This window comes from Alternaria conjuncta (assembly GCF_024043145.1).
Source record: "Alternaria conjuncta strain BMP 0040 chromosome Unknown scaffold_16, whole genome shotgun sequence".
In the NCBI taxonomy this organism is placed as follows: Eukaryota; Fungi; Ascomycota; class Dothideomycetes; order Pleosporales; family Pleosporaceae; genus Alternaria; species Alternaria conjuncta.
In genome coordinates this window covers 81436-106760 of record NW_026250105.1, presented here as the reverse complement: position 1 = coordinate 106760, position 25325 = coordinate 81436, and the positions used below count along the sequence as shown (strand labels likewise).

The window sequence follows — 25325 nt, the reverse complement described above, 5'->3', positions numbered from 1 at the left end:
ACCACGGATTCGCGCTGAGCTATACAAAGTACCGCCCCACCCACGCACGACTGCCATGAGAAGTGTTGCAGCGACCTTCGACCACCACCATGCAGTGCTACACTGAGATGGCCCCGCCCACCGCCGTCAGCCATGCCATCAGCCTGCCCTTCGTGCACTCTAGGTCAAACAACCTAGTCGTCGCAAAGAACTCGCTGCTCCAGATCTTCGAGCTCAAGGCCACCACGACCGAAGTCACCCCGGGCGGAGGAAACGAGTCGGAGAATGCCGCGGCCAACCTCGACACAGAGGCGGCCGACGTGCCGTTGCAGCGCACCGAGAGCACCGCCAAGCTGGTGCTGGTGGGCGAGTTCCCCCTCGCCGGCACCGTCATATCGCTGGCGCGCGTGAAAGCGCTCAACACAAAGTCAAAGGGCGAGGCGCTGCTGGTGGCGTTTCGGGATGCAAAGCTCAGTTTGGTGGAGTGGGACCCGGAGACGTACAACCTCCATACAATATCAATACACTACTATGAGAACCCAGACTTGCCCGGCATTGCCCCTTGGTCCGCTGATCTCAAAGACACGTACAACTTCTTGACGGCAGACCCCAGCAGCAGATGCGCCGCCCTCAAGTTCGGCACCCACAACCTCGCCATTCTGCCCTTTCGCCAGCGTGATCTTGTCGAAGATGACTATGATTCCGATGCTGAGGCTCCCAAGGAGACCAAGGCTGAGCAGGCGAACGGCGAGCACAAGACACCGTATTCCTCCTCCTTCGTCCTCCCACTCACCAACCTCGACCCTACCCTCACCCACCCCGTCCACCTCGCCTTTCTGCACGAGTACCGCGAACCCACCTTTGGCATAGTCGCTGCCTCGCGGGCCACCGCCCCGTCATTACTCGCCCACCGCAAAGACATCCTTACCTACTCCGTCTTCACCCTCGATCTCGAACAAAAGGCCTCCACTACGCTCCTCTCAGTCACCGGACTGCCCTACGACATTACGAGAGTTGTACCGCTACCCTCTCCCATTGGCGGTGCTCTGTTGGTAGGAGGAAACGAGATCATACACGTCGACCAGGGAGGAAAGACGAATGGTGTGGCTGTCAACGAGTTTGCCAAGGCCTGCACATCATTCCCGCTCAGCGACCAGTCAGATCTGGAACTGCAGTTGGAAGGATGCCAGGTCGAGCTGTTGTCGCAGGACACGGGCGATGTGATGATTGTGCTCAACAGCGGGCGCATCCTCATCCTTACCTTCACCCTCGACGGTCGGACTGTATCCGGAATGACTATTCAGACTGTCTCCCAAGACCATGGCGGTCAAATCCTCAAAGCTGCCGCTTCATGTACGAGTAATCTTGGCAGAGGGCGATTGTTCATTGGAAGCGAGGACGGCGAGTCCGTAATGCTAGGCTGGACTGGCTCATCCACTCAACTGCGACGCAAGCAAACGAATGCTGATTCGGATGGCGACGAGGACATGTCTGACGAGGAGAATATGGATGATATGGAGGATGATCTCTACAACGACACAGCTCCAGCTGTCCAGAAGATTACCGCCGCTGTGTCCGAGCCCACGGCCCCAGGAACATACACGTTCAGGATACACGACGTCCTGCCAAGTATAGCACCGATAAAGACCGCCGTTCTCCACCCTGGCAAGGTTACCGATTCGTTGAACAAGGGCGAGATTATGCTGTCTACGGGTAGAGGATCGGCTGGAGCCATCACCGCTCTTGACCGCGAGCTCCACCCCGTCAGTATCGCGACAAAAGAGCTTCCTTCAGCACATGGTGTGTGGGCTGTGCATGCTCGGAAGCAAGCCCCGGGAGACGTGACTGCTGCGTTTGGCGAAGATACTGAAGCCAATATGGCTACTGATGTGGACTACGACCAGTACCTGGTTGTCTCCAAAACCATTGACGACGGCACTGAAACTACTGTGGTATACGAAGTCAACGGCAACGAGCTGACTGAAACCGACAAGGGCGATTTCGAGCGTGAAGAAGGCTCAACTCTCTTTGTGGGTGTGTTGGCCGCTGGCACAAAGGTTGTGCAGGTCATGCGGACAGAGGTCAGGACGTACGATTCGGGTAAGCTAAAACACCTACATCATCCGCCTTCTCAGACTAACATCTGTGACTAGAACTTAATATGGACCAAATCCTACCTATGGAAGACGAAGAAAACGGAAACGAGATCAACGTCATCAACGCCAGTTTCGCAGACCCATACCTACTCATCTTGCGCGAGGACTCTAGTGTCAAGATTTTTAAAGCTACCGGCGATGGAGAGCTTGAAGACGTTGAAGCGACTGGGCTGACGGGGACAACATGGCTATCGGCCAGTCTGTTCAAATCATCCAGCTTCACGGAAGTCTTTGCTTTCCTCCTAACACCAGAAGGCGGTCTTCGCGTCTTTGCCATGTCTGACATGGAGAAGCCGTGTTACGTTGCTGAGGCACTGAGCTTCTTACCGCCCGTACTAGCGATGGATTATGTTCCTAAGCGGAGCGCGATCAAAGCTACCATCACCGAGATTCTGGCAGCGGACTTGGGCGATGCGACTACGAAGTCTCCTCATTTGATTGTAAGATACTATATCAGAAGCATATTACTCAACCGACTAACGATATTCAGATCCGCACTTCCAGCGATAACCTAGTCATCTACAAGGCTTTCCATTCTCCATGGCGATCTGCTTCGGAACTCTGGACCCAAAACCTGCGATGGGTCAAGCTGTCGCAACAGCACATACCAAGATACATCGAAGATGCAGGTTCGGAAGACCAAGGATTCGAAAGTACACTGCTAGCGGTGAGCGATATCTGCGGCTACAGTACCGTCTTCCAGCGAGGCACAACCCCAGCTTTCATCTTCAAGGAATCATCAAGCGCACCGCGCGTGATTGGCCTTAGTGGCAAGCCCGTCAAGGGTCTCACATCATTCCACACATCGAACTGCCAGCGCGGGTTCGCATACCTCGATTCTACCGACACATTGCGCATCTCCCAACTTCCGCCTCAGACACACTACGGTCACCTCGGATGGGCAACACGACGCATGCCAATGGATGCGGAGGTGCACGCCCTTGCCTACCACCCGGCAGGGTTATACGTTGTTGGAACAGGCCAGTTCGAAGAGTATCAACTGGACCCCAGCGAGACATACCACTACGAACTGCCCAAAGAAGACATGAGCTTCAAGCCCAAGATTGAGCGTGGCGTCCTGAAACTACTAGACGAGAAGTCCTGGACCATCATCGACACGCATGTACTAGATCCCCAGGAAGTCATCCTCTGCATCGAAACGCTCAATCTCGAAGTCAGCGAAGTAACACACCAGCGCAAAGACCTCATCGCAGTCGGCACTTCGATTGTACACGGCGAAGACCTCGCAACTAAGGGTTGCATCCGTATCTTCGAAGTCATCACTGTAGTACCTGAACCTGATCGCCCGGAGACTAACAAGCGCCTCAAGCTCATCGTCAAGGATGAGGTCAAAGGTGCGGTATCCGCCATCTCAGGGCTAGGAACACAAGGCTTCATGATCATGGCCCAGGGACAGAAGTGCATGGTCCGAGGTCTGAAGGAAGACGGTACCTTGCTTCCAGTCGCGTTTATGGACATGCAATGCTACGTTAGCGACTTGAAGAATTTGCCCGGAACGGGTATGTTGGCTATGGCTGATGCGTACCGGGGTGTTTGGTTCACGGGTTACACAGTAAGTTCTTCTATTACAGCAACGAAGCTGTATGACGCTAACAATCAAAACAGGAAGAGCCCTACAAGATGTCTCTCTTCTCCCGCTCAAAGCATAATCTTGAAACCATCGCAGTGGATTTCCTACCTTTTGACCAACAACTCCACCTCATTGTCGCAGATGCGGACATGAATCTGCAAGTCCTGCAATTCGATCCAGATAGTACGTCCCTCATCCTCACCTCTAGACTTCCACATCCAAACAGTCAACTAACACATCCCTCCCACAGACCCCAAATCCGAAGCCGGCTCCCGCCTCCTCCACAAATCCACCTTCCACACCGGCCACTTCCCCACCTCCCTCCACCTCGTCCAATCCCATCTATCCCTCCCTTCCACAACCGATGCCTTCGCGTCCAACCCCGCCGCCACCGACGAAGACGACATGGACACCACAACCCCCTCCCCACCATCCACCCAACCCCCCCTCCACCAAATCCTGCATACAACACAATCCGGCACCCTCGCCCTGCTCACCCCCCTAACAGAAGATTCCTACCGCCGCCTCTCCAATCTCACGGCTTACCTCGCCAACACGCTCGACTCGCCATGCTCGCTGAATCCGAGAGCGTTTCGGATGGGCAGCGAGGCGACGGGTGATGGCGGGTGGGATGCGGGGACTGGGGCGAGGGGTGTGCTTGATGGAAATTTGCTGATGCGGTGGGGTGAACTTGGGGAGAGGGGGAGGAGAGAAGGACTGGGTAAGTATGGGGAGGGGGAGGAGGGGAGTTGGTTGTTTTGGGGGGAGAGAGAGGTCTTGGGGGGTTGGGGGGTTTTTGGGGGACGGGGACGGTAGTGGTGTTAGAACGACAGGCAGGTATGTGAGCTGAGGAGTGGACGAAGGGCTAGTAAGACAGTAGACTAGGCAAGAATGTGAGAAGAGATGTTGGAGAAAGAAGCGTCTCCATCAGCAATATATCACTAATCCAATGCCATCGTGCCATCGCCAAGGCCCTGAGGTACAGGGGTGACAAACCTTACTTCATCGCTACATGTCATAATGAGCGATGCAAGATTACAAAACATCAATCACATAGTTGCAAACCCCTCATGAACAAGTAAGACAGAACCATCGCATTATCATCTCACTACTAAACCCACACTTTACCAAGAAATGCCATTGTCGTGGCTCTCCCCTGTCTAAGAGAACGCCGGCAACAAGCAACAAAGCTATAATGATGCCTTTGCTTACAGAAAGTAAAAGAAGGAAAATAAACTCTCTTTGGTATCGCAGAAGCCCTCATCTCTCAAAGGCTAGCAGTTGTCGAAAACCTCCAATGCAGAAAGAAACTCCTCTCACGCCATCTTCCTTGCTCTACACCCTCATACTTCGTTCCTTTGCAATTCATGCATCGTAAAATCATGCTAACACGCTCTCTACTCCACCCCAGAAACGATGGTACCGCACACACCTCTTACTGAGACGCACACTGCACGCGCTCAGCGCCCGGATGCATATCATCCTCATCATCCTCCATACCACCCATACCCCTCGCGCGCTGGCCCTCACCACCCGCATCAACATCCTCGAGCGTAAAGTCCTCAGTCATAGCATCAGCCGGCGGCATAGACTCCGGTACCTTGCGGGGCGGCAGCACAGACTCCAACGCGCGGATCTGTTCGGGGGACATGGGCCCGCCGTCCTCGTTGTTACCGAGGCGCTCCGGGAACTTGACGTCGAACTGGATGTACAAGTTGCCAAAGTCGTGGTGGCGGTACGACGGCATGCCTTGGCCGCGGATGACCTTGACTTCGCCGGGGGAGATGCACTCGCCGGGGATGATGTCGACGGTTAACCAGCGCTCGTCGAGGTGCTCGATGTGGATCTGGCCGCCGGCCAGCGCGGTCAGGAGATCGATTTCGGCGTGGTAGAAGAGGTCGTCGTCTTTGCGTTGGAAGCGCGCGTGTGGTTTCTGCTCGATTTCGAAAACAACGTCACCGGGTTCTACGCCGGGGAGTTGGTCGCCCTCGCCTCGGAACTCGATCTTGTGGCCGGACTTGACGCCGCGGTCGACGTGGACGTGCAGGACCTTGCGCTCGATTATCGTCTTCTTGCCGTTGCACTGCTTGCAGCGGTCCTTGTCGCGGATGATTTCGCCTTCGCCCTGGCAGTCGGGGCACACGGTTTGGAAGCGCTGGATCATGGGGCCCATTTGGCGCATCATGTGCTTCATGCCGCGGCCGTCGCAGCCAGCGCACTTCTTGACGGCGCCGTCCTTGCCACCCGCGCCGTGGCACTTGGGGCAGATGACTGATTTCTGTAGGGCGAGCTTGGAGACCTTGCCGCGGTAGACATCCTCGAGTGACACCTTGTGGACGTGCGAGATTGTGCGCGCCTTCTTGGGTCCTTGTTCGCGTCCGCCGCCCATGCCGCCGCCAAACATGCCGCCGAAGGGTCCGCCGCCGCCGCCGAAGAACTGCGCGAATAGATCCTCGGCTGCCATGCCGCCACCGCCGCCCATGCCGCCTTGCTCGAGTCCTTCCTCGCCATATTGGTCGTATATTTGGCGCTTCTGAGGGTCTGAGAGAACTTCGTATGCGTGGGAGAGGTCCTTGAACTTGTCGGCCGCCTCGGGGTTGTGGGCGTTCTTATCGGGATGCCACTTGAGCGCTCCCTTCTTGTACGCCGTCTTTAGTTGTGACTCGGCGCAGTCTGGCGCTACCTGTGGGTTGTTAGACGTCTGGCCTTGGTTTGTTTGTGGAGACGGGTGTGCTTACCCCCAGGATATCGTAGAACTTTGTGTCTTTGACCATGGTCGCGGTTCGTGGTTGTTGTGTGGAAACGTAGACGAGGGGCTAGCGGGGTCGTAAAAGTCGGGTTGAGGGGCAATAGAGAAAGGTCTCTGGGTGATCTGTAGAAAGCGCGAGTCGCGGTGTCGGGAAGATCTTAAATCAAGTCAGCGTCAAGTCTTGGGGGGCCAAAAGTCGCAGTAGTCGCCCGGTTGCAGCTCAGCCTTGCAGGTGAAAGAAGGCGCGGGTAACTCGTCGAAGTGCTGACACAATGAGCAAAAAGGCGCTTACCTAAAGTCGCCGCGGGAGAATCTTCGCGGTCGAGGAGAGAAGAAAACGGGTATCTGACTCGGAGGCAAGGTGCGTGTTCACAGTGTATATTGGGGTGCGTGGGAGGGCGAACGCTTGTCGACTTAAAAGTAGTAACCGGGATGTTGCAAATGCACCGGCTGCGCCGAGCGAGAGAAGATTCCAAACAATTCCATGCCCTTCCACGCTGCCTCGCCAGCCCAAGATTGCCTGAATCCGCTCGTCTGCCTGCCCAAACTACGCAGCAGGCTCCACTCTATCGAATGTCACTGCGAACTCCGATATTCACTATCCCAATGTCTGTACATGGCGTGAGAGCATGCGTTTGCCATTGCGCATTGCTTGGGAAGCTTCGATGAAGGTACGCTATGACCGCTTTTGGCCGAGCCAATCAGCGCGGGAGCGATCAGGCAGGGCTCTTATCGCCGAAGATTGGCGAAGTTCCGGGTGCCGGAAGGGGACCCTTCTTTTGCCTTGCGCCATCGCGCAGCTTCGCCTCAGCCACATGGAGAATTTGAGCAATAGTAGGGCCGAGATGGTGCCTCAGTCTCAACGTCAAGGCTGCAGTTGGACACAACTCTCGCTTTGCAGCGGCGACTCGCGACGACATTAGCTCGAGACGTAGATGAGTTGTGACCAGTCGCTGAACTTCACGACTACATAGAGAGACTATTAGTACTATTACAAGAACGAAATGACCAGTTGCCAACTACAAGCCCCTCACGCACCGTTCTCATACCAGCCCCTTACGTCCTCGACGAGCTTCTCGATGGCTGTTGGCCGCCACATATGATAAGGGGTCAATGCGTGACGGAATGTCACCGTCTTCCTCAAGGCCAAGGAGACCTGGAAACGGAACGCAGCCTCGTCAAATACCTCCTCGGATGGGAAGAACCTGACGTTGCCAGCATCCAACCCACGTGCCTTCGGCACACCTTGCCAATGTCCCAGCATACCAGAATCGCCCGGCCAACACATAATGGACCTCTGTCCTCGGACAGCCTCCCGTATACCCCTCCCATACCCCACGAAAGACAGCATGTCTTTGGCAAGTACGCCCTTGTACGTCCAAAAGTCCAGGCGAACCTGGATTGTCGCCGCCGGATTGGATTTGGCGTACGCCAGTATGCTGTGAATATCCCTTGTCTTCCCGAAGACGAGCGGAGACATACCCCATGGTGTCCTGAGGACGACATGTCGGAGGCAAAGCCGGAGACGTTTCTTGTCCATGTCGATGAGCTTGACGAACTTTCCCACATCCGTACATACCAGGGTGTTGTATCGAAGCTCGAAATGCGTGGCTTCGTCCGCGAAGTCGGGGTGCACTTCGTTAATGCGATTGATCGCCATTCGTGAATGACCATCAGTGATGGTGGACCCCTTCTGCCTGCTCAGCAGGACGTTCTCGCCGTTGTTGTCAAGCGCATAGCCCCAGATCATTTGCCTGAGCTCGACAGGTACTCGGAAGATGTGGCATTCGCCCCGCTCGATGCGCTCGAAGTGTTCTCCGCCTGCACGCAGGCCCGTGACCTTGCCATCCTTGATGTCGAAGGAGACATTGTGTCCACCAGGTGCTGTACGGAATGTTGCCTGGAACTCAGCGTTGAGTGCCCGTTCCTCTGCCGAATCACCACCAATTCTGAATGAAGGTACGTTGGACCATTGTAAGTCCCAGGTTTCGACGATGTCACCGCGGACATGATTGATGCTGCCGACATGCAGAGACACGCCGTCGGATGTTACGATGGCGCGGTACCCGTTCTTGGTGCAATACCAGCCGGTGTACTTCTTGAGCGTCGTGCGCGAGAGGACGGGGGCAGGCTGGATATGCATGATGGTGTTTGGTATGCTCGTAGTCGGAAGGGGATAGCGACGTCGAGGAACAAGATCAACAGACGCGTGAGAAGTAGACGCGTCGATATCCTGTGGGCAAAAAATCCCGCACTCACTTTCACGTTCAAGTTCATTTCCTATTGCAGACAGACTCCTCCGTTTGCGCTCTGCCTGGAGAGCTCACATGACGTCAACGCATCTTCTTCGACAGCGTGAGCGCGATTCACCCTTCACCGAGACCCGGGACCTTCTTGAGTAGTTGGACTCTGAGGATTGCTATCTCTCTTAATTGATGAGGAGTACCTTTTGCGTATGTAGTAGTCATGTATTTCGGGAGTCATGAGGGGCTCGTCTCGCTCTGCGTTATCGCAATACCATTCCAGCCTGCTCATCCGCGTCCTCAAACCACTTCAGCCACCCCTGTCCCGAAAACATACGCACAGGACTTCCTTGAGTAGGCCACCTCCATCTCACATCCCGCATAAGCTCAAGCTGCTCCGGCGTCCGACGCTTCAGAAACTCACGCATTGCGCTCAGATACTTCCCCGCGACTATAAACTTGTTGAGTCGGTATGGTAGTAGGGCGACCTCGGCGTGGATCTGACGGCAGACGAAGAGTAGGGGGGCTGAGGAGGGGGGGATGTTGTGACGGTCTTGTAGAATCTGGTGATCTCTGGTCGAGGGGCTGAAGTCTAGGGAAATGGTTCCGTGGCGAAGGGCGAGGGCGAAGATTTTGTTTCTGATCTCGGCCGGGAGACGGAGGAGGGGGGAGGTTGTTGCATTGCGCAGGGTTCTGCCACGACTTGTTAGATCTAGCGACCTCGTTTCTGTTGGAAGTAGAAGGGCTGACTTACATCTTATTCGCGCGATGGGTCTGGTGCGCGGCTATTGTCTTGTTGTCTGACTGCATTTTTGGAACGAGTATTTGGAGCCGTCGCTCGTGTGCGGGTAGTTGGTGGTGTGGTGTGTAAGAGTCTAGCGTAGATTTCAAAAATTGGCTACTGAACCGCGAGTGTGATGTATGAGCCTGGGTGTGGTGTACAAGTGCGTTTGTATAGTGGTAGGTGTAGTAGGCGACTTTATGTATTACCTGGTGGTGGCTACGAGGTGATTGTAGAAGGGAAGGGGCATTGGAATGAGAAAGAGATGTATTGACTAGTCTGCGCGCTAGTCGCAAAGGGTAGGTGAAGGTCGCAGTAGCCCTGGACCTAGTCTTTTGAGATTTTGCTGCACTATTTGGCTGCTACAAAGAACTTGAAACTGCTATTAGTGAGAGAAGCACACTGTGTATTGATAGTCAGGAGCAAGAGACCGTTGTGTCTGCCTGCTATAGCGACAAGATTAGTCTAACTACACGCGTCAAATTGATTTTGTACCTCGCCGCCCTTAATTCAGCTCCATCGCCTTTCCACCTCGTCTAGGTAGAATCTCTTCTCGTTTTCAAGACACTCTACCCACCTGGACGCAGATGCTACGTACACTCTGCGGAAGTCGCGGAATCTGCACCTCACTTCGACTATAAAATCAAGTTGTCTTTGTGTTCGCTAATTAAGGAAGTCGGCGAGATCTAGATAGCAGTCTACAATAAGAAGGAAGACGTTGACCTTGTAGGGTAGTATGGCGACCTCTGAGTGGATCTGGCGACAGACAAAGAGTAGGGGTATGGCATGACGGTGCTTAGGTTTGGCAATGTCCGTATGGTGATTATATTCTTGATATAGCATAATAGTGCTAGGGGAAATTGCGAAGTCGAAGATCTCGATTTGGATTTCTGCCGGAAGCATGAGAAGGAGTGAGGTTGTCGCGTTGAGGTAAGTGCTGGAAGTGGGTTGTTAGCATGGCTCGAATGGATATCGTTGATATAGCTCACACGTCATCCGAGCGTTGCTTCAAGGCCTCTTGTTGTTTCATGGCTGGTTGCGCTTCGGGCAGGGACATGCTGACGTCGTAGGCGCCCCCGGTGTTGCTTGATGTCGGTGACGGAGACTGGGAGTTGAGTGTAGAAGGGAACAAGGATCAGAGCAAACGAGAGAGAGATTGATCATTCTTGGTCCGTGCGCTAGCCGCAAACAGCAGGTGAAGGTGACTGAGATGTCATTTTGGCTCACACTATACCACTCCGCTGCTATAGAGCAGATAGAAAGGAACCCGCTAGGAAGAGATGGAAATCCAAAGAACACCAAGTCTTCTTTTCAAAGACATTGCCAGGGTATAAGATGCATTACCTTCGCCTTCACAGTCGTCATTTCGCCCGAGCTCTTAGTTCGCAACCTGATATGCATGCTCTCATCAACTCATACAAACCCTACGATGCTTTAAGTGGAGTCTTCATCCACTCAGTTGCGGACTTCTGACCACCAGCGACATAAAATTCCCTCACCTTCGTCATTGCCCCAATCTGAGCCGGTGTTCGACGCCTGAGAAATTGGAGAGGGACTGGGTCGAACACCCAGAACAAATTGAGTGCGTACGGGAGGAGTGCTGTCTCGGCTTGGGTTTGGCGACACACACAGAGGAGGTTGATCGGATGTTTATAGTCGGTCTGCGCAGACCCGCTAAAAATCCAGATACCTTCGTAATCAAAAAGAGCAAGCTCATAGATCATATTCCTGATCTCGGCTGGGAGGAGGAGGAGAGGCGAGGTTGTTGCGTTTAGGTAGGTGCTATTCGGAGAACTGGGTTAGCGTTGGGCAAGACATCTCGATTGGAGGCCAACTTACATCTCGTTCAGTCGTCGCTCTCGTTCCGCGGCCTTGATCCTGAGCTCTTCTTCAATCGCCAACTTCTCTTCACTCTTGAGCTCGCCTTCATGATTGAGCTCCTCTTCGAACTCCAACTTCACTTCGGTCTCGAGCTTCTCTGCTTGCGCTTTGACGGGGTTCATGCTGGAGCTGATGTCCTCCTGCTGCTCTTCGGGGAGCGACATGCTGAGCTTGGGTTTGGTATCAGGTAGCTGACGGAGATGGAGGGGGAGTATATAAAGAGAAGGAAGGGCGGGGAAGAGAGGTATATATAAATGCTTGTCAGCGCGCTAGTTTACTAGCACGAAGGACAGGTAAAAGTAAAGCTGAGAGTCCGAGAGCCGATTCTATCGCTTACTACACGACCTCGCTGCAAGTAAGAGAGAAGTTGGAAAAAACCACTCCTGTGCGACGGCATTGACGACCAAAGAGACATCCATGATGGTATTCCCGAGCTCGAAACCTGATATCGACGCTTTCAGCATCTGACTCAGCTGCGCCCTAAGAGCACCCGCCTAATCTCCAGCCATTCAGTCGCAGACCTCTCACGTTTAGAAGACCTATACCTCCGTACACTGGTCATGACACCAATCTGAGCCGGTGTTCGAGCCTCGAGAAATGAAAACAGTCCTCCAGAGCTGGTGATGGTAAAAGCATCGCGCATAAATCCTAAGGAGGGTTTGGTGACGATGAATGTGTTGAGAGCGTATGGGAGGAGCGCGGTCTCGGCGTGGATTTGACGGCAGACTCGGACCAGGTTGGTTGGCTGTTTAACGTTGGTGAGAACTCCATCGATTATGTAGACGTCATGATGGGTAAGAGCCAGCGCAAATATCATGTTGCGGATCTCCCCTGGAAGGTGTAGAAGCGGAGATGTTGCTGTGTTGAGATATGTGCTGCAAGCGGAGTGTGTTAGTATCCATCAAAATGATCAGTTTAGGAGAGAACTTACATCTGGTTCCGCCGTTGGTCCTGTTGCGCGGCCTCGACTTTCAAGTTCTCCGCATGCTCTTTGATTGCGCGCTTCTTGTTCACCTCAATTCTGGAGGAGTACACGCTGGGGTACTTTGGTTGCATCTCGGAAGTGAACGCGCTGGATTCGGGGTTGGGGTGTGAGCAGACAGCTGACTTAGGTACGGAGGTGCGCGTATAAAAGCAAAAGGCTTGTCATAAGAGATATGCTTGAGACTAGTCAGCGCGCTAGTTGGCGATTCCGAAGAACAGGTGAGGTTGGGAATTGAGAGCTGTCTCACTGTTGGATTACGCTGCTCTCACGTAGGAGAATTGCTAGACAAAAGCAGTCCTGGATCAAGAAATTGACCACTGTCACGTGTGACACGATGTAACCTCAACATAGAGAAAGAGTTGAATGAGCATTGCCCCCCATCTGCCATATTACTCTATGGTCGCGAGTTTATGTCCTTGTGTCTTAATAGGACACCCTTGCTTCTATATCGCAGTCGGTCCAACCAGTCACTCGCGGTTCGCACGCCCATATTCACCTGCGGGCCCCTCTCAACTCTCGCCATAGCGCCGATTTGTGCCGTTGTTCTACGTTCGAAGAAGTCTTTGACAGCGTTGTAGTGACCGTAGACCACAAAGATATTGAGCTCGTACGGAAGTAAAGCGGTCTCGAGGTGAATTTGGCGACACACGTAGAGCAGACTGACGTTGACAGGATCTGGCCAGCTGCGATGCTTCCAGCAGCCTGTTCCATCGGGTCCGTCTTGTATACTGGGAATGATGTGTAGCTTGGTGTCGCCGTGACTCAGGGCGTAGGCGAAGATCATGTTTCTAATCTCTGCGGGGAGACAAAGAAGTGGAGAGGCGGTAGCATTGCGTTGAGTACTGCAGTTATGTATTAGCACCTACTTCCAAGAGCTTCGCCCTGTTTTGAGATCTACATGTGAGTGCGCGCTTCTTCTTGCTCCTCTTCTGTGTTCATGTTGACGTCGGAGTTGGCGATGGGTGTTGCGAAGAGGGTTCGAGGAAGTGTGTGTAGAAACTGGGGTGGACTGCAAAAGAAGAGATGTATTTCGTAGTCAGTGCGCAGATCGCACAAGGTAGGTGCACGGGACAAGTAGCTCTACACCTCAAAAACACACTCGCAGGGATTGAAATTGGCTGTATTAAACCCCTTTTTGCATAGACAAATAGATAATGAGACGCATGCATCCACTCGCTCTCACAACTGGAGAATCGCGGCGCAGTCAAGCCTCCATCTCACCTCGTTTCCAAGTATAGAGCACGAAAGCCTCGGCTTCCATAGAAGCCATCCATCTCGTTGCGGACATAGGCTTTCCAGCTTTTCCAGTTTTTGGATTTCGCTCGCTGACACTGCCCATCACTTCCCTCTGCTCCACTGTCCTCTGATAAAGAAAGTTCTTCGGAGGATCACGCTGGTAAACGAAATCGACAGCAAATGTATTAAGCTTGTAGGGAAGAGTGGCAGTCTCAGCATGGGTTTGTCGACACACGAAGAGAAGGTTGAGCGGTTGTCGCACGTAGTCTGGCCGACAATCCTCATGAAACTTGAACTTCAAGTGCGGTTCGGACCAGAAGATCTCAATGGTGGGCTGTGTAAGGGCCAGTGCGAAGATCTGATTGCGGAGCTCCGCGGGGAGACTCAGAAGCGGTGATTTGGCGTTTCTCCGGGTGCTGAAAGGACGTGTCAGTGTAAGTCATTTAATTTAGAGATCGCAGACAGCTCACATTTGCTCGCGCTCGCTCTCTGACTGCTGATCTAACGCCGACATATCGTTTTCCACGTCCTTGCTGATGGCCGTGAAGTTGGTTGAAGGAGACGTGATCTTGAGAGTTGTAGAAGAGAATGAGCATGGGAGTAAAAGAAGTATGAATAAGGGTCTAGTCATCGCGCTACTGAAGGTGATTACGAAGCTAGTCCCACTTCGGTTGTACCCGCGAGAAGGCGCGACCACTGCACCTTGTCAACCGCCACCTCGTGGCAACAGAAATATGTTCGTGTCCTCACATTCCATACTCTCAAGGACGCACAGTCTCGGCCGTGGCAACCAGCGCTCCATCCATACTTTCGCAGACCCCATGTATACCGTATGTTCGCCTCCAAACTCGTCAACGGACCATACTTTCTCCATGACCCCCCTCTGCGTTGCGGTCAATTTCTCAAGGAAATGCATTGGATCATGCCAATAGTACCGCTCATACCCTTCTCTTATCCTCTCCCAGGGCCTGTCTAGTTCGATCACCCAGGTGTTAACCTTGTAGGGAAGTAGCGCGGTCTCGGCGTAAATCTGACGACACACGAATAGCAGATTGATGGGCCACTTGAGGTGGTTGAGACGCTTGAAGGTGCGGACTGGACGCTTTTTGAGTTTGAAGGAACAGGACAGCGCAGAGAAGGTAATCGGGTTGTAGAAGAAGTCGCAAAGTTGCCTGTAGTGGTAGCGATATTCAAAGCCTCGGCGTGCACTTCCTTTGATCCTCCATCGGTGAGAGCGGTATGGGAAGGTTATCGGGATGTAACCGTGGTTGAGGGCGAGAGCAAAGATGTGGCCGCGCAGTTCGGCGGGAAGACGGAGGAGTGGGGATGAGATGGCGTTACGCTCGGTACTGGCGGAATCTGTTAGCTGACAGTGTTAAACAGTGGTAGGCTTCGAACATGTAGTCACGATTTCGAGTCGCGCGGTTCGCGGTCCCATTCTTGGTGCGCTGTGTTTTCGAGGTCGACATGCTGGGGTTGTTGGAAACCGTCACTTGAGCGCAAGGAATCGTAGGAGAACAAGAAGCTGGATTGCGCGCTCTGGGTCAGTGCGCTGGATACAAGAAATAACGAGTGAATGGGCTTGAGTAGCATCACTCGACCAGTGCGCTCACGCCTCTTTCTAAGATGTGAAGGTTGCTCGAAAAGAAGTTACATTGGCGTCGTCCAAGGACTGTCCAGCCGAGGTAAGCTGATCAAGAGTCTCTACTTAAGCTACAAGTTATTGCTCTCCTAGATCTGCAATGTAGCCATCCAGTTGGTCGCCGGGAACCTCAAGTACCCATACGATGTTCTGCTACCTACGTATTCGCAACTCAGGTCATGTATATGCTCGATTTGGGCAGGTGTTCGGCGCTTTAGAAAATTGCCGATAGACTGCACACTAATCGTTGAGAAGACAAAAGAGTTTAGTGAGTACGGAAGAAGAGCAGTCTCCGCATAAGTTTGCCGACAGACGAAAAGAAGGTTGACCACATTCTTGGGCCAGGCGCCCTGATCCCACGTTATCTCTCCGTGAGCGAGAGCAAGGGCGAAGATGTGGTTGCGAAGCTCAGCGGGGAGGCGAAGAAGAGGAGACGTGGCGTCGCGTTGAGAGCTGTTATCACTTGTTAGTCGTCGTTGCCTCATCTTGTCTGCGTCTAGCCTACATCTCGTGCTCGACGGTAGTTGCATGAGATGCGATCGCAAGCTTGGCACCGCGGTTGAGAGTCAGAACGTCGACAGTCGGATTGGCGTGAGGCTTGGCGCCCTCGGAGTGCTTCTCTGGACTCGACATGCTCTAACCTTGGCTGAATCTCGAGTAGATGGTGTGGATGCGGACTTTGGAGAGGAAACACGTGAGTGATGGGATGCAGGTAGCATTGAAGGTGTTGGTATTTACACTGCGTCCGTGCGCCAAGCGTGAAGCTAGCTGAAGGTGGCTGTAACAACAAAGTCCAGTTATCCGCGAGACATGTCCAACCATCGCGCTTTTTCCCTCAAGATTCGCCGAAAATCAGAACTTCAGTCATACCCAAAATTCGGCGGCCGTATCCCCTTGTGCACGTAGACGCACTAACCATTCACCCGCAGACATGCGCATGTCGCAGATCTCGTTGCGCCGGCGCTTACGCTTTGTCCATGTCCCCATCACATCTAACATGAGCTTGATTTGAACTGACGTTCGGCGGTTGAGGAATGTGGCTATAGTGCGAGGGTGATAGGTATTGATCACGAACGAATTCAGCTTGTAAGGAAGATGCGCCGTTTCGGAATGGATCTGGCGACAGGCGAACAGGAAAATTGATTGGATTCCGATGAAGGAATTTGACCGTGTGGTCACTTGACATTGAGAGAGCGGAAACTAAAGTGTCGTGGCTGAGTGCGTAGGCGAAGATGGCGTTTCGAAGTTCCGCGGGCAGGCGGAGGAGGGGCGAGGCGGTTGCATTGCGCTCGGAGCTGTTTGCCGGGCGTTAGTTGCAGGTATTGTATTCTTTAGGGCGGCTTACATGTGAGTTCGCATCAGTGAAGCTTGCCGTAACATCTCCCTGCTTCTCGCTGATCGCTTCCTCGGTTGTGGACGCATCGACATCATGGCGGCCCTTGGTTGAATGTAGAGTTGGTCGTCACAGATTGAAAGTTCAACTGCAAGTAAGCAGGGTGAGGAAGTAGTGTAAATATACGAGGAGCGCACATCAGATCAGGCGGCGAACGAGGACCCCTCGACTAGGTTCCTTTGTACTAACAATGAAATCACCCCCGAGGGTCTACAGCGCTTTGACAACGAGCAGAAATGTCTCGATGACATAGTGGAGAGGTCCTCGATTGCCCATACGACAGTCGCTGCAAGTCTGATCAAAAGGCGTTATAGTATACGGTATCTCAGAACTTTTACTACGCTCTTCAAGAGCACACCGAAGATATCCAGGCTCACGCATCGTAGCTTGATCAAGACATGTCCAAACCTTGAAGTAGCGCAACCTCAATACGCCCACCAAACCGGATCAATCTCATGGTTTGCATTCATCTTCACCCACACCGTTGTCGCCCGCGGTACTTCGTCACAGTACAGCCACCTTCCCCTACTCTTTTCGACTAGCGCGCTGATTAGGCAATACATCCGTCCGTCCCTTGAGGTCTTTAAGTACCCGCGCTGCGATCGCAACAGCATCTTCAGGAAGACCTGTATTCGTTAGCAACTATCTCCAAAACTGCATTTCTGAAGCGCACGACTTACCTGCGACTCTCGCCACCTTCAGTGCATGGCTCTCACGATTGACACCCTCCCTCAGTCGATGCACGTACGAGAACTTGCCATCTGGTTCCTCAAGGACATCATTGCAGTAGCAGCCCAAGCCCTCAAAGTCCTTTGTCATGTCCGTAAGCGCGTGAAAGTGTGTGGCGAAAAGCGTTCGACATTGATTGACGTGGTAGAGGTGATGAAGGCAGGCGTACCCTACAGCGATGCCGTCCTCGGGTGTTGTTCCCCGACCGACTTCGTCCATGATGACGAAAGACCGCGGCGTAGCTTCTTTGAGGATCTGAGCTGTCTCAAGCATCTCGACCATGAACGTAGATTGATCTTGGTACAAGTTGTCTGCTGATCCAACGCGACTGAAGATCTTGTCGACCAGTCCAATCTCGGCATACTCGGCTGGAACGAAAGATCCAGTCTGCGCTAGGATAGTGATCAGTGCATTCTGACGCAGGTAGGTACTCTTTCCTGCCATGTTCGGACCGGTGATGAGCCAAATGCGCTCTTTCTCGCCGAGTTGGCAGTCGTTGGGGGCGAATCGGCGGCCTTGTTCGCTGAGGCCAGCTTCCACGACGGGATGCCGACCACCGACAATGTTATGCGATGGCTCTGCACTCAGTATGGGTCTGATGAGATCTTTCTCCATCGCGAGTGTAGCATAGGCGCATGCGACGTCAAGCTCATCGAGCACAGCGGCGTTACGTCTAAGCTTCACAAGGTTCTGGACGACACCTTCGCGCAGCTCACCGAGAACACGTTGTTCTTCTGATCGGATCCGAAATCGTGTCTCGTCCATTTGCGCTCCCAGTGAAGTCCACTCCGGGATTTGAAACGAGCGGGTAGACTTGCTGCTACTCAAGCTTCTTGGATAAAAGGCAGTGGCGCGAGCTGCGTCCTTGCCCTTGACGTGAGCAATGTGCGCGAGGTTTGGGGTCCACTTCAGCACCAAGCTTTCTGTACCCATCTTCTGACGCATCTCTTGTTCCAGGTTGGCCTTTGCTTCTGCCATCTTGTCCAAGCTCTTGTGGAGGCGTTCAAGTGTCGCACTAGCATTGCGCTTCATGATATGAACATCATCACGTCCATCGGTCGCACTCTTGAAGCTCCCAGTGATCATGGTAAGTTTGGGCTGAACGCGCTTCGGCAAACTCTTCAGATCCTCTTCTCCAGCCTCTCGACCGATCACATCCTGGGCCAAGTCGGACATTTCCTCAGCTTCCTCGTTCTCCATGCGGTGGTACTCGGAGAGGCCGTCTTCATCGATCGCATGCTGTATACGATGCGCAAGTTCGAGCGGTTGTGCTAGATCGAATCGCCGCTCCAACATGGGAATGCATTGTCGTCTTCGAACATCAGATGTGGCTGATGCTGTATCGAGTGGAATGGAGTTCCTCGAAGTTGCATGCTCATGAAGGACGTCTACGATACTGGAGGTGATAAGGATGGTCTTCGACAGCTCCATGAGGTCGTCCGCATCGCCGCGGCCATACGTGAACTTGGTCACCAATCGTAGAGAGTCGAACGTTTGCTCCAGGAGCAACATGATGTCCTGACGGAGCTGCGGGTACTGTATGGCCTCCTCTACAAGATCAAGTCGATCGTTGATAGTTGACAACGACATGGAAGGCGCAGCTTGGATGTGTCAGCGATGGGTCTGAGTTGTTCGTCAGCTGTACTCACATAAGCGTTCCGTGAGCAGTCTGGTCCCGCTTTTGGTGACCGTCTTCTTGAGGGCATGCAGCAGGCTTCCTTCATAAGTACCCTCGCGAATTGTATTTCGGATCTCTAGCGCTCTCAAACTGTTCTTGTCAATACTCATGTACTCCTCGGCTTGATGTCGTACTGGCGCGCGCAGTCGTGTCCGGGAACCCAGCAGTTGATGCTTGACGTAATGTAACAACGAGCCTCCCGCTGCGACTTCACCGGGAGTGAAGTTCGCCGTGTCAAAGTCTTCCACGACGTCTTCCAGCATCGGTGTCCAGTCGTCGATAGTGAGTGGCTTTTCTGAGGGTTCTTGGAATGTGATGACATGTCCGTCTTCTTGCATGATCGAAACGATACGCGAGTGATCCTGCTCTTGGAAGATGCTGTCCAGTACAATCTCTCGGGGTTTGATACGGGCTACCGCGGACGGCAAGGATGCGATGTCAGTACTCTGAGTGAGAAAGTCGCCGCTTGACAGATCAATCCAGGCCAGGCCGACCTCCGTACGCGGTAAGTTGAGAACGGAAGAGACATTTAAACTGCCAGGACTCTCCTTCACAGCTTTGTCTTGCGTGAGCACTTCGGGGTTGACGTAAATGCTGAGGAGGTAGTTGTTCTCCCATGGGTCCATGAAATGTTCATCGATCAATGTACCTGGTGTCACGATGCGCGACACTCGCCTGGTGTACTGTGATTCTCCCTTTGCCTTTGTCGGGGCATCGTTGAGATACTCGTCGCTAATAGCGACATGTTTGTTGAGGTCTTGAACGAGGATCTTCAGGTACCGGTCCAGTTGGTATGCAGGGAAGCCTGCCTGACGGTGTCAGCTTCATGATAGGTCGCCGACTTGGACTACTGACCATAGACACGGCGGGCTTCTTGCTACCTCTTGAAACCTTCCTTTTGGACTTTTTGATGTTCAGCAAGGGCGCAAATTCGTCAGCATGCTCGAAGTACAGCTGCAGCCTGCATTAGCTCTGGACATGTCGCACGAGCTGCATGCTTGCCTCATAGAAGCCACCGACGCGTGTGACTAGCACGCAGTGACTGAACTTGAGCATGTTGTTGCGTACTTGCTGCAACAGCGGAGGGTATTCCGGTTCGGCATCATCTTGAGGTGGTAGTGCATCGGCCTCCAAAGGTCCTTGCTGGAGGTCGTCAAGTGTCGCGGCAGACTTCCTCTTTGCGCCACGACATTGCGACACCGGAAGGCACGGTTGGCCAACGACTGGTGTTGCACGTGGTTTCGCGATGGGACGCGTCAAGCTTGAAAATGGGAGAGTAGTTACAGTACTGTAAACCTTCCGGCTCAGTTGGTGTGAAGCTCTTCGACACGACAGAAGTTGACGCGTCAGACATCGGACATGTCTGGAGAGCATCCTCGGGTGAAATTGGCGTCAGAGAGATGTGGGGATAGCGCCGTGGTAGAGATGCAGGAACGCGTCTCGATGCGGTTAGCGCCCAATCTGCACGCGCGGGGTATCCGGAGCTTGAACAAAGTTACGACGCCGATGTCATTGACGTCCGACATTTACACCATCCACAGCAACAATGGCACCCCAATTCGAACCCATGAAGAATGACCTCATTCTGCGCACAGCACGAGGTCAATAGCCTCAATTGGTCAGCAACGTACAGCGTATTGACACTCAACAGGCGAAAAGGTCGAGCGCCCACCGATATGGGTGATGCGCCAAGGTAAGCATACCTAATGAAGACACCTCATCAATGCTGATGTCGTATAGCTGGCCGTTACCTGCCGGAATACCACGAGGCAAAAGGCAAGAACGACTTCTTCGAATGCTGCCGCAGCCCCGAGATCGCCTCCACTCTCACCCTACAGCCCATTGAGCGCTATGAAGGCCTCATCGATGCCGCCATCATCTTCTCCGATATCCTCGTCATTCCGCAAGCAATGGGTATGGAAGTCATAATGGTGGACAAGAAGGGTCCGCATTTCCCCGAGCCGCTGCAAACTCCAGAGGACAAGCAGTACAAGGAGGTTCTTGAGAGGAAGGTGGATGTTGCCGAATCGTTGGACTACGTCTACAAGGCTATCACTATGACAAGGCAGAAGTTGGCAGGAAGAGTGCCGCTGATTGGCTTCTGTGGCGCGCCCTGGACATTGCTGTGCTATATGGTCGAAGGCGGTGGCAGCAAGATGTTCATCCAGACCAAGACATGGATCTACAAGTACCCCGAGGAGAGCAAGGCGCTGCTACAGAAGATTGCCGAGCTTTGCGTGGAGTACCTGGCTCTACAAGTTCAGGCTGGTGCACAGGTACGTGGCAATGCCAAAACACATCGGTCCGATGCTGACTGTCGCAGATGATCCAAGTCTTCGATTCCTGGGCGGGAGAGCTATCGCCAACCTCCTTCAAGACCTTCGCTCTGCCATATCTCAACTACATCGCCGACAACCTCCCCGCGCGTCTCCAATCCAAGGGCCTCGAGCCCGTTCCCATGACCGTCTTCGCGAAAGGCGCATGGTACGCCTTGTCGGATCTTTGCGACACCAAGTACAACACTATCGGCCTCGATTGGCTCCACGCGCCGGCTGAGGCATACAAGATCGCGCAGGCAAAGGGCAAGGTGCTTCAAGGTAATGCCGATCCGGGTGTTTTGTACGGTACCAAAGAGTCCATCACGAAGGTAGTAGAAGAGATGGTCGCTGGGTTTGGTGGCGGCAAGCAGGGATGGATCGCCAACCTTGGACACGGTAAGTCAAGCCATGGATTACATGACATGTCACATCGTGCTAATAACTCGCAGGCATCACACCGTTCGTTAAGCCGGACGACCTGAAGTTCTACTTTGAAGAGATACACAGGTTGACAAAAGCCTAATACCATTATCTTTGTTTCGTTTTGTCACAAGACTCTGCGAAATAAACTGATTATCACATTTCAAAGTCGACCCTTCCCCATCGGCGAAGTAGTGCACCCATCTTGTGCCACGAGAGACAAATATGACGCTTGCGACGGGAATAGCAACATGCTGCATGATTGTTATTGTTACGATGTAACTAGGCGCCTGTAGACCTGGATCGAGTCTAGAACTTATCGTTTATTACGGATCTGTGGCACGTCGCCCATATTGTTAGGTTTGGAAAAGCCTCGCAAAGAACCACAATTACTTTGACTTTCTAGATTATCTTTGCAACAGAACTTTTTGGTGCTCGAAACGTAGCAGAAGCAGCCTATACCGCGACTTTCGAAGCTGATGTTGCCATCTATCGTGTTGGGTGCCTCGCACAGCCATGCACACCGCACGCGTCAACAACGCTATCGAGTGTAACAGCACCATCTCGTGACGCCGTGCGATATGCGCGAAACCGCCCAATTTGGTTCTTACAGAGGGGCTTGCACGACAGGAGCAATCTACATGCGGGAGCGATCGACCATCTATCGAGTCGGTATCGCACGGGAACAGGTGGGAGGACGCGGTCGTGCAGAATTGAGATACGTGCTGATGCAGGCTAGCATGCGCCAACTCTAAACGGGCTATTGAGATCAGCATGTCTGGTGGTCGATGGGATGTAATGACTGCGGGAGCAGCGGTTCGCCTTTTTACCCCACATTCATCCATCGCCTGCACTCGTTGGGGAAGGTGTCAGGAACGTCATTTCCTTTGTTCTCCACAATCCCATTGTATCCTCCCTTACCCATCTAATCATCCCTCCACCAATCCACCCTTTTCCTTCACCAGGAAAAAAGTAAATATCGTAATCGCGACAATCATGGGTGACGCGCCAGTTACCCCACCATCGTCATCGCCGGCGCAGGCCCCGCCACCGCAGCCTCAAATCATAACATCGGATATCACACTTCAGGCGCCGCTTTCGAGGCGAGGGAAGGGGCCTGGTTTAGTTCTCGTGTTGAATCATTATGCGGCGAGGGAGGCGAAAGAGGGATGTTTAGATCCGCCGCCGTTGAAGAAGTGGGCCGAGGAGGGGTTCGCGGTTGTGCAGGTATGTTACTATGTCGTGGTGAAGTGATAATGAGCATGAACTTATGGGATATGTCGCGTGATGCATGGCGAGAAAGGTTGTGGCCAGATCGAAAGACTGACTGTCTCGCAGCTGCTGGTACCTGGCAAAGCCGACGGCGAATTTCCTCTCCAGAAAGCGCTGGAGGTATTGAAGAATTGTGAACAATGCGAGTTCGGCAACGGTGTCGGACTGATATGTGCGTCAACTCCCGCTCGAATCGCGTACGACTATTCTAGTAATATACTGACCACCGTTACCAGCATATCTATCCAGGATTCCCTACTATCTCGAAGAAGCTGCCTGTCAAAACCCCGCGATCAAGGCCCTCATCTCTTACGGCGGCAAAAGCCTTTCCACACTAAGCTCGACAGCACTGCCACCTCAACTAATACACGTCGCAGGGCTACCAGACCCTCATCGCCGCGAATCATGTTCATTGGTCCCAGAATTATCACCGGAGAAACCAGTGCCATCCCCGGAGAACATCATCAAGACTTACCGGTACGAAGATGCGACGAAGGATTCTGAATGGGTACTTCCAAGCGACGAGCACTACCACAAGCGAAGCGCGGGCATTGCCCATACGAGGAGTCTGACTTTCTTGAAGCCGCTGCTCGGCGGCCCTTTCTTCGATTTGGAGGCTGTCTGGGAAGAGCACACCAAGTTCGAGTTCGGCGAGAGGGACGTGGAGAATACGATGGCTACAATGGTGGATCAGCCGTATGTCAACCACATCCCGACTATGACGTACGTATCTCTCCACCACCATCCTCTGATATCCGCATTGCAGGTGGATACTGACCACCCACCAGCGGAGGCTTAGGCCAAGAGCGGCTGACAGCGTTCTACACGCACCACTTCGTCTTCAGCAATCCGCCCGACACCGCCCTTGCCCTCGTTTCCCGAACCGTAGGCATAGACCGTGTGATCGATGAGTTCATCTTCACGCTTACCCACACCAAAGAAGTTCCCTGGCTATTGCCTGGTATCCCTCCCACCGGGAAGCCACTTGCCATACCTTTCACTAGTGTCGTTGCTATGCGCGGTGATCGACTGTGTCATGAACACATCAGCTGGGACCATGCGACGGCGCTGAAACAACTGGGGCTGCTTCCGGAGTACGTGCCTTTTCCGTACAAGATCGAGGGCGGAGCGCCGCCGGAAGGGAAAAGATTTGAGGTGAGACTGCCGGTTGTGGGCATGGAGGGGAGTAGGAAGTTGGTGGATGAGAGTTGTGAGGAGAGTAATGCGTTGATGAGTGGAAGGTGGCGGATGGTCGACGATGTATGATGGCAGCGAGGTTGTACGGACGCCGCCTAATTCTTACGGGACATATCGGAGGTACGTATATATGATAACATAAAGGCCTACGATCTTGCGAATACAGTCCCTTGAACTGTGAACTGGTGAGATTAGATGCCCACGCACGCGGCGGCAAGTAAGTGCCCAACGACTATATACATGCTGTTGCTCGATCTTGCCAAGGAGAGACATCAGCTTGAGGACTACGAGGTGGTGTTCTGACCCTGCGCGAGGCCGACAGGGACTTATATGCATCAGTCCTTAACATCTGCCTTGGGTGTCCGCCGTGACAGGTCGCTTTCTTCCTCAAGCAACGCCAGTTATGGTGAAGACTCAATGAAAACAAAGTAGTTTCGCACGGCGATGCATCGTGAGCGGACTTGCCATTCGATGATGACATCAAAACCGTAACGAAACGCATCCCAAAGGACACAATCATGAGGATCATGGCTGAGGAGTGACCGAGAAGAGGAACCAGCCTCACTCGCAGTATGACACCCAGTGGACAGAGAGACCCCCCCTGTGATTCCACCTTCTCTAAGTGCTAATCAGGGTCCACGCTCCGGGGCGATTCACCATCTTGCAGACCGCAAACGAGATCCAGCTCATCTGCTTTACCGGGATTTCTGCCCCGCGAAGAGTTGCCGTAGTCTCACCGACGGTGCATCGAAGACGGGGTCAGCCGTACCGACAATGTCGTCGCCAGTAAACGTACACTCGATATGCGTACGCGTCCTGGTCGTCCAAGTGTGAGCAAAGTGGACCAGCCACTCGCCTTTCCCGCACACTGCATCGCTCGCACGCTGGACGTGACTGGATGCCACTTCGGCGAGCCGGAGGCTGGGGTCCAGGCAACCGGACTCATTCCTAATGTGGACGTTGTTTGGGATGACGAAAGTGGCGATGGGAAGGTCGCAGCCTCGGTGCTTGATGTGTTAACATTACGGAAGGGAGGGGGAGGGACTCACAGTGGTGACGCGCCATCCCACCTGAA

The 25325-nt window shown here is 53.4% G+C and overlaps 9 protein-coding genes across 9 annotated transcripts; 3 read left to right on the top strand and 6 right to left on the bottom strand.

The window, feature by feature from the left end:
* Positions 1-89: 89 nt before the first annotated feature.
* CFT1 (mRNA cleavage and polyadenylation factor subunit) lies at positions 90-4717 on the top strand (the record flags this gene model as incomplete). The annotated part of the gene is made up of 6 exons (XM_051473410.1): positions 90-2079; positions 2133-2575; positions 2626-3708; positions 3762-3909; positions 3977-4447; positions 4698-4717. The coding sequence occupies 6 exons, from the start codon at positions 90-92 to the stop codon at positions 4715-4717; spliced, it is 4155 nt and encodes a 1384-aa protein (XP_051322615.1).
* A 444-nt stretch (positions 4718-5161) lies between these two features.
* J4E85_009185 (uncharacterized protein) lies at positions 5162-6500 on the bottom strand (the record flags this gene model as incomplete). The annotated part of the gene is made up of 2 exons (XM_051473409.1): positions 5162-6409; positions 6465-6500. The coding sequence occupies 2 exons, from the start codon at positions 6498-6500 to the stop codon at positions 5162-5164; spliced, it is 1284 nt and encodes a 427-aa protein (XP_051322614.1).
* A 1005-nt stretch (positions 6501-7505) lies between these two features.
* On the bottom strand, positions 7506-8618 carry J4E85_009184 (uncharacterized protein; the record flags this gene model as incomplete). Its single annotated transcript, XM_051473408.1, has 1 exon — positions 7506-8618. One exon carries the CDS (start codon positions 8616-8618, stop codon positions 7506-7508), a length of 1113 nt encoding a protein of 370 aa, XP_051322613.1.
* A 1544-nt stretch (positions 8619-10162) lies between these two features.
* J4E85_009183 (uncharacterized protein) lies at positions 10163-10556 on the bottom strand (the record flags this gene model as incomplete). The annotated part of the gene is made up of 2 exons (XM_051473407.1): positions 10163-10436; positions 10489-10556. 2 exons carry the CDS (start codon positions 10554-10556, stop codon positions 10163-10165), a joined length of 342 nt encoding a protein of 113 aa, XP_051322612.1.
* A 367-nt stretch (positions 10557-10923) lies between these two features.
* Positions 10924-12436, bottom strand: J4E85_009182 (uncharacterized protein; the record flags this gene model as incomplete). Its single annotated transcript, XM_051473406.1, has 4 exons — positions 10924-11293; positions 11339-11571; positions 11934-12255; positions 12312-12436. 4 exons carry the CDS (start codon positions 12434-12436, stop codon positions 10924-10926), a joined length of 1050 nt encoding a protein of 349 aa, XP_051322611.1.
* Positions 12437-12759: 323 nt separating this feature from the next.
* Positions 12760-15070, bottom strand: J4E85_009181 (uncharacterized protein; the record flags this gene model as incomplete). The annotated part of the gene is made up of 5 exons (XM_051473405.1): positions 12760-13160; positions 13587-14017; positions 14072-14169; positions 14458-14950; positions 15000-15070. 5 exons carry the CDS (start codon positions 15068-15070, stop codon positions 12760-12762), a joined length of 1494 nt encoding a protein of 497 aa, XP_051322610.1.
* A 2091-nt stretch (positions 15071-17161) lies between these two features.
* Positions 17162-20099, bottom strand: J4E85_009180 (uncharacterized protein; the record flags this gene model as incomplete). The annotated part of the gene is made up of 5 exons (XM_051473404.1): positions 17162-17262; positions 17317-18966; positions 19015-19852; positions 19899-19997; positions 20031-20099. 5 exons carry the CDS (start codon positions 20097-20099, stop codon positions 17162-17164), a joined length of 2757 nt encoding a protein of 918 aa, XP_051322609.1.
* A 490-nt stretch (positions 20100-20589) lies between these two features.
* HEM12 (Uroporphyrinogen decarboxylase in heme biosynthesis) lies at positions 20590-21884 on the top strand (the record flags this gene model as incomplete). Its single annotated transcript, XM_051473403.1, has 5 exons — positions 20590-20644; positions 20695-20736; positions 20784-21319; positions 21367-21757; positions 21811-21884. The coding sequence occupies 5 exons, from the start codon at positions 20590-20592 to the stop codon at positions 21882-21884; spliced, it is 1098 nt and encodes a 365-aa protein (XP_051322608.1).
* Positions 21885-22777: 893 nt separating this feature from the next.
* Positions 22778-24319, top strand: J4E85_009178 (uncharacterized protein; the record flags this gene model as incomplete). Its single annotated transcript, XM_051473402.1, has 4 exons — positions 22778-23008; positions 23120-23225; positions 23290-23776; positions 23842-24319. The coding sequence occupies 4 exons, from the start codon at positions 22778-22780 to the stop codon at positions 24317-24319; spliced, it is 1302 nt and encodes a 433-aa protein (XP_051322607.1).
* Between the last annotated feature and the right edge of the window lie 1006 nt (positions 24320-25325).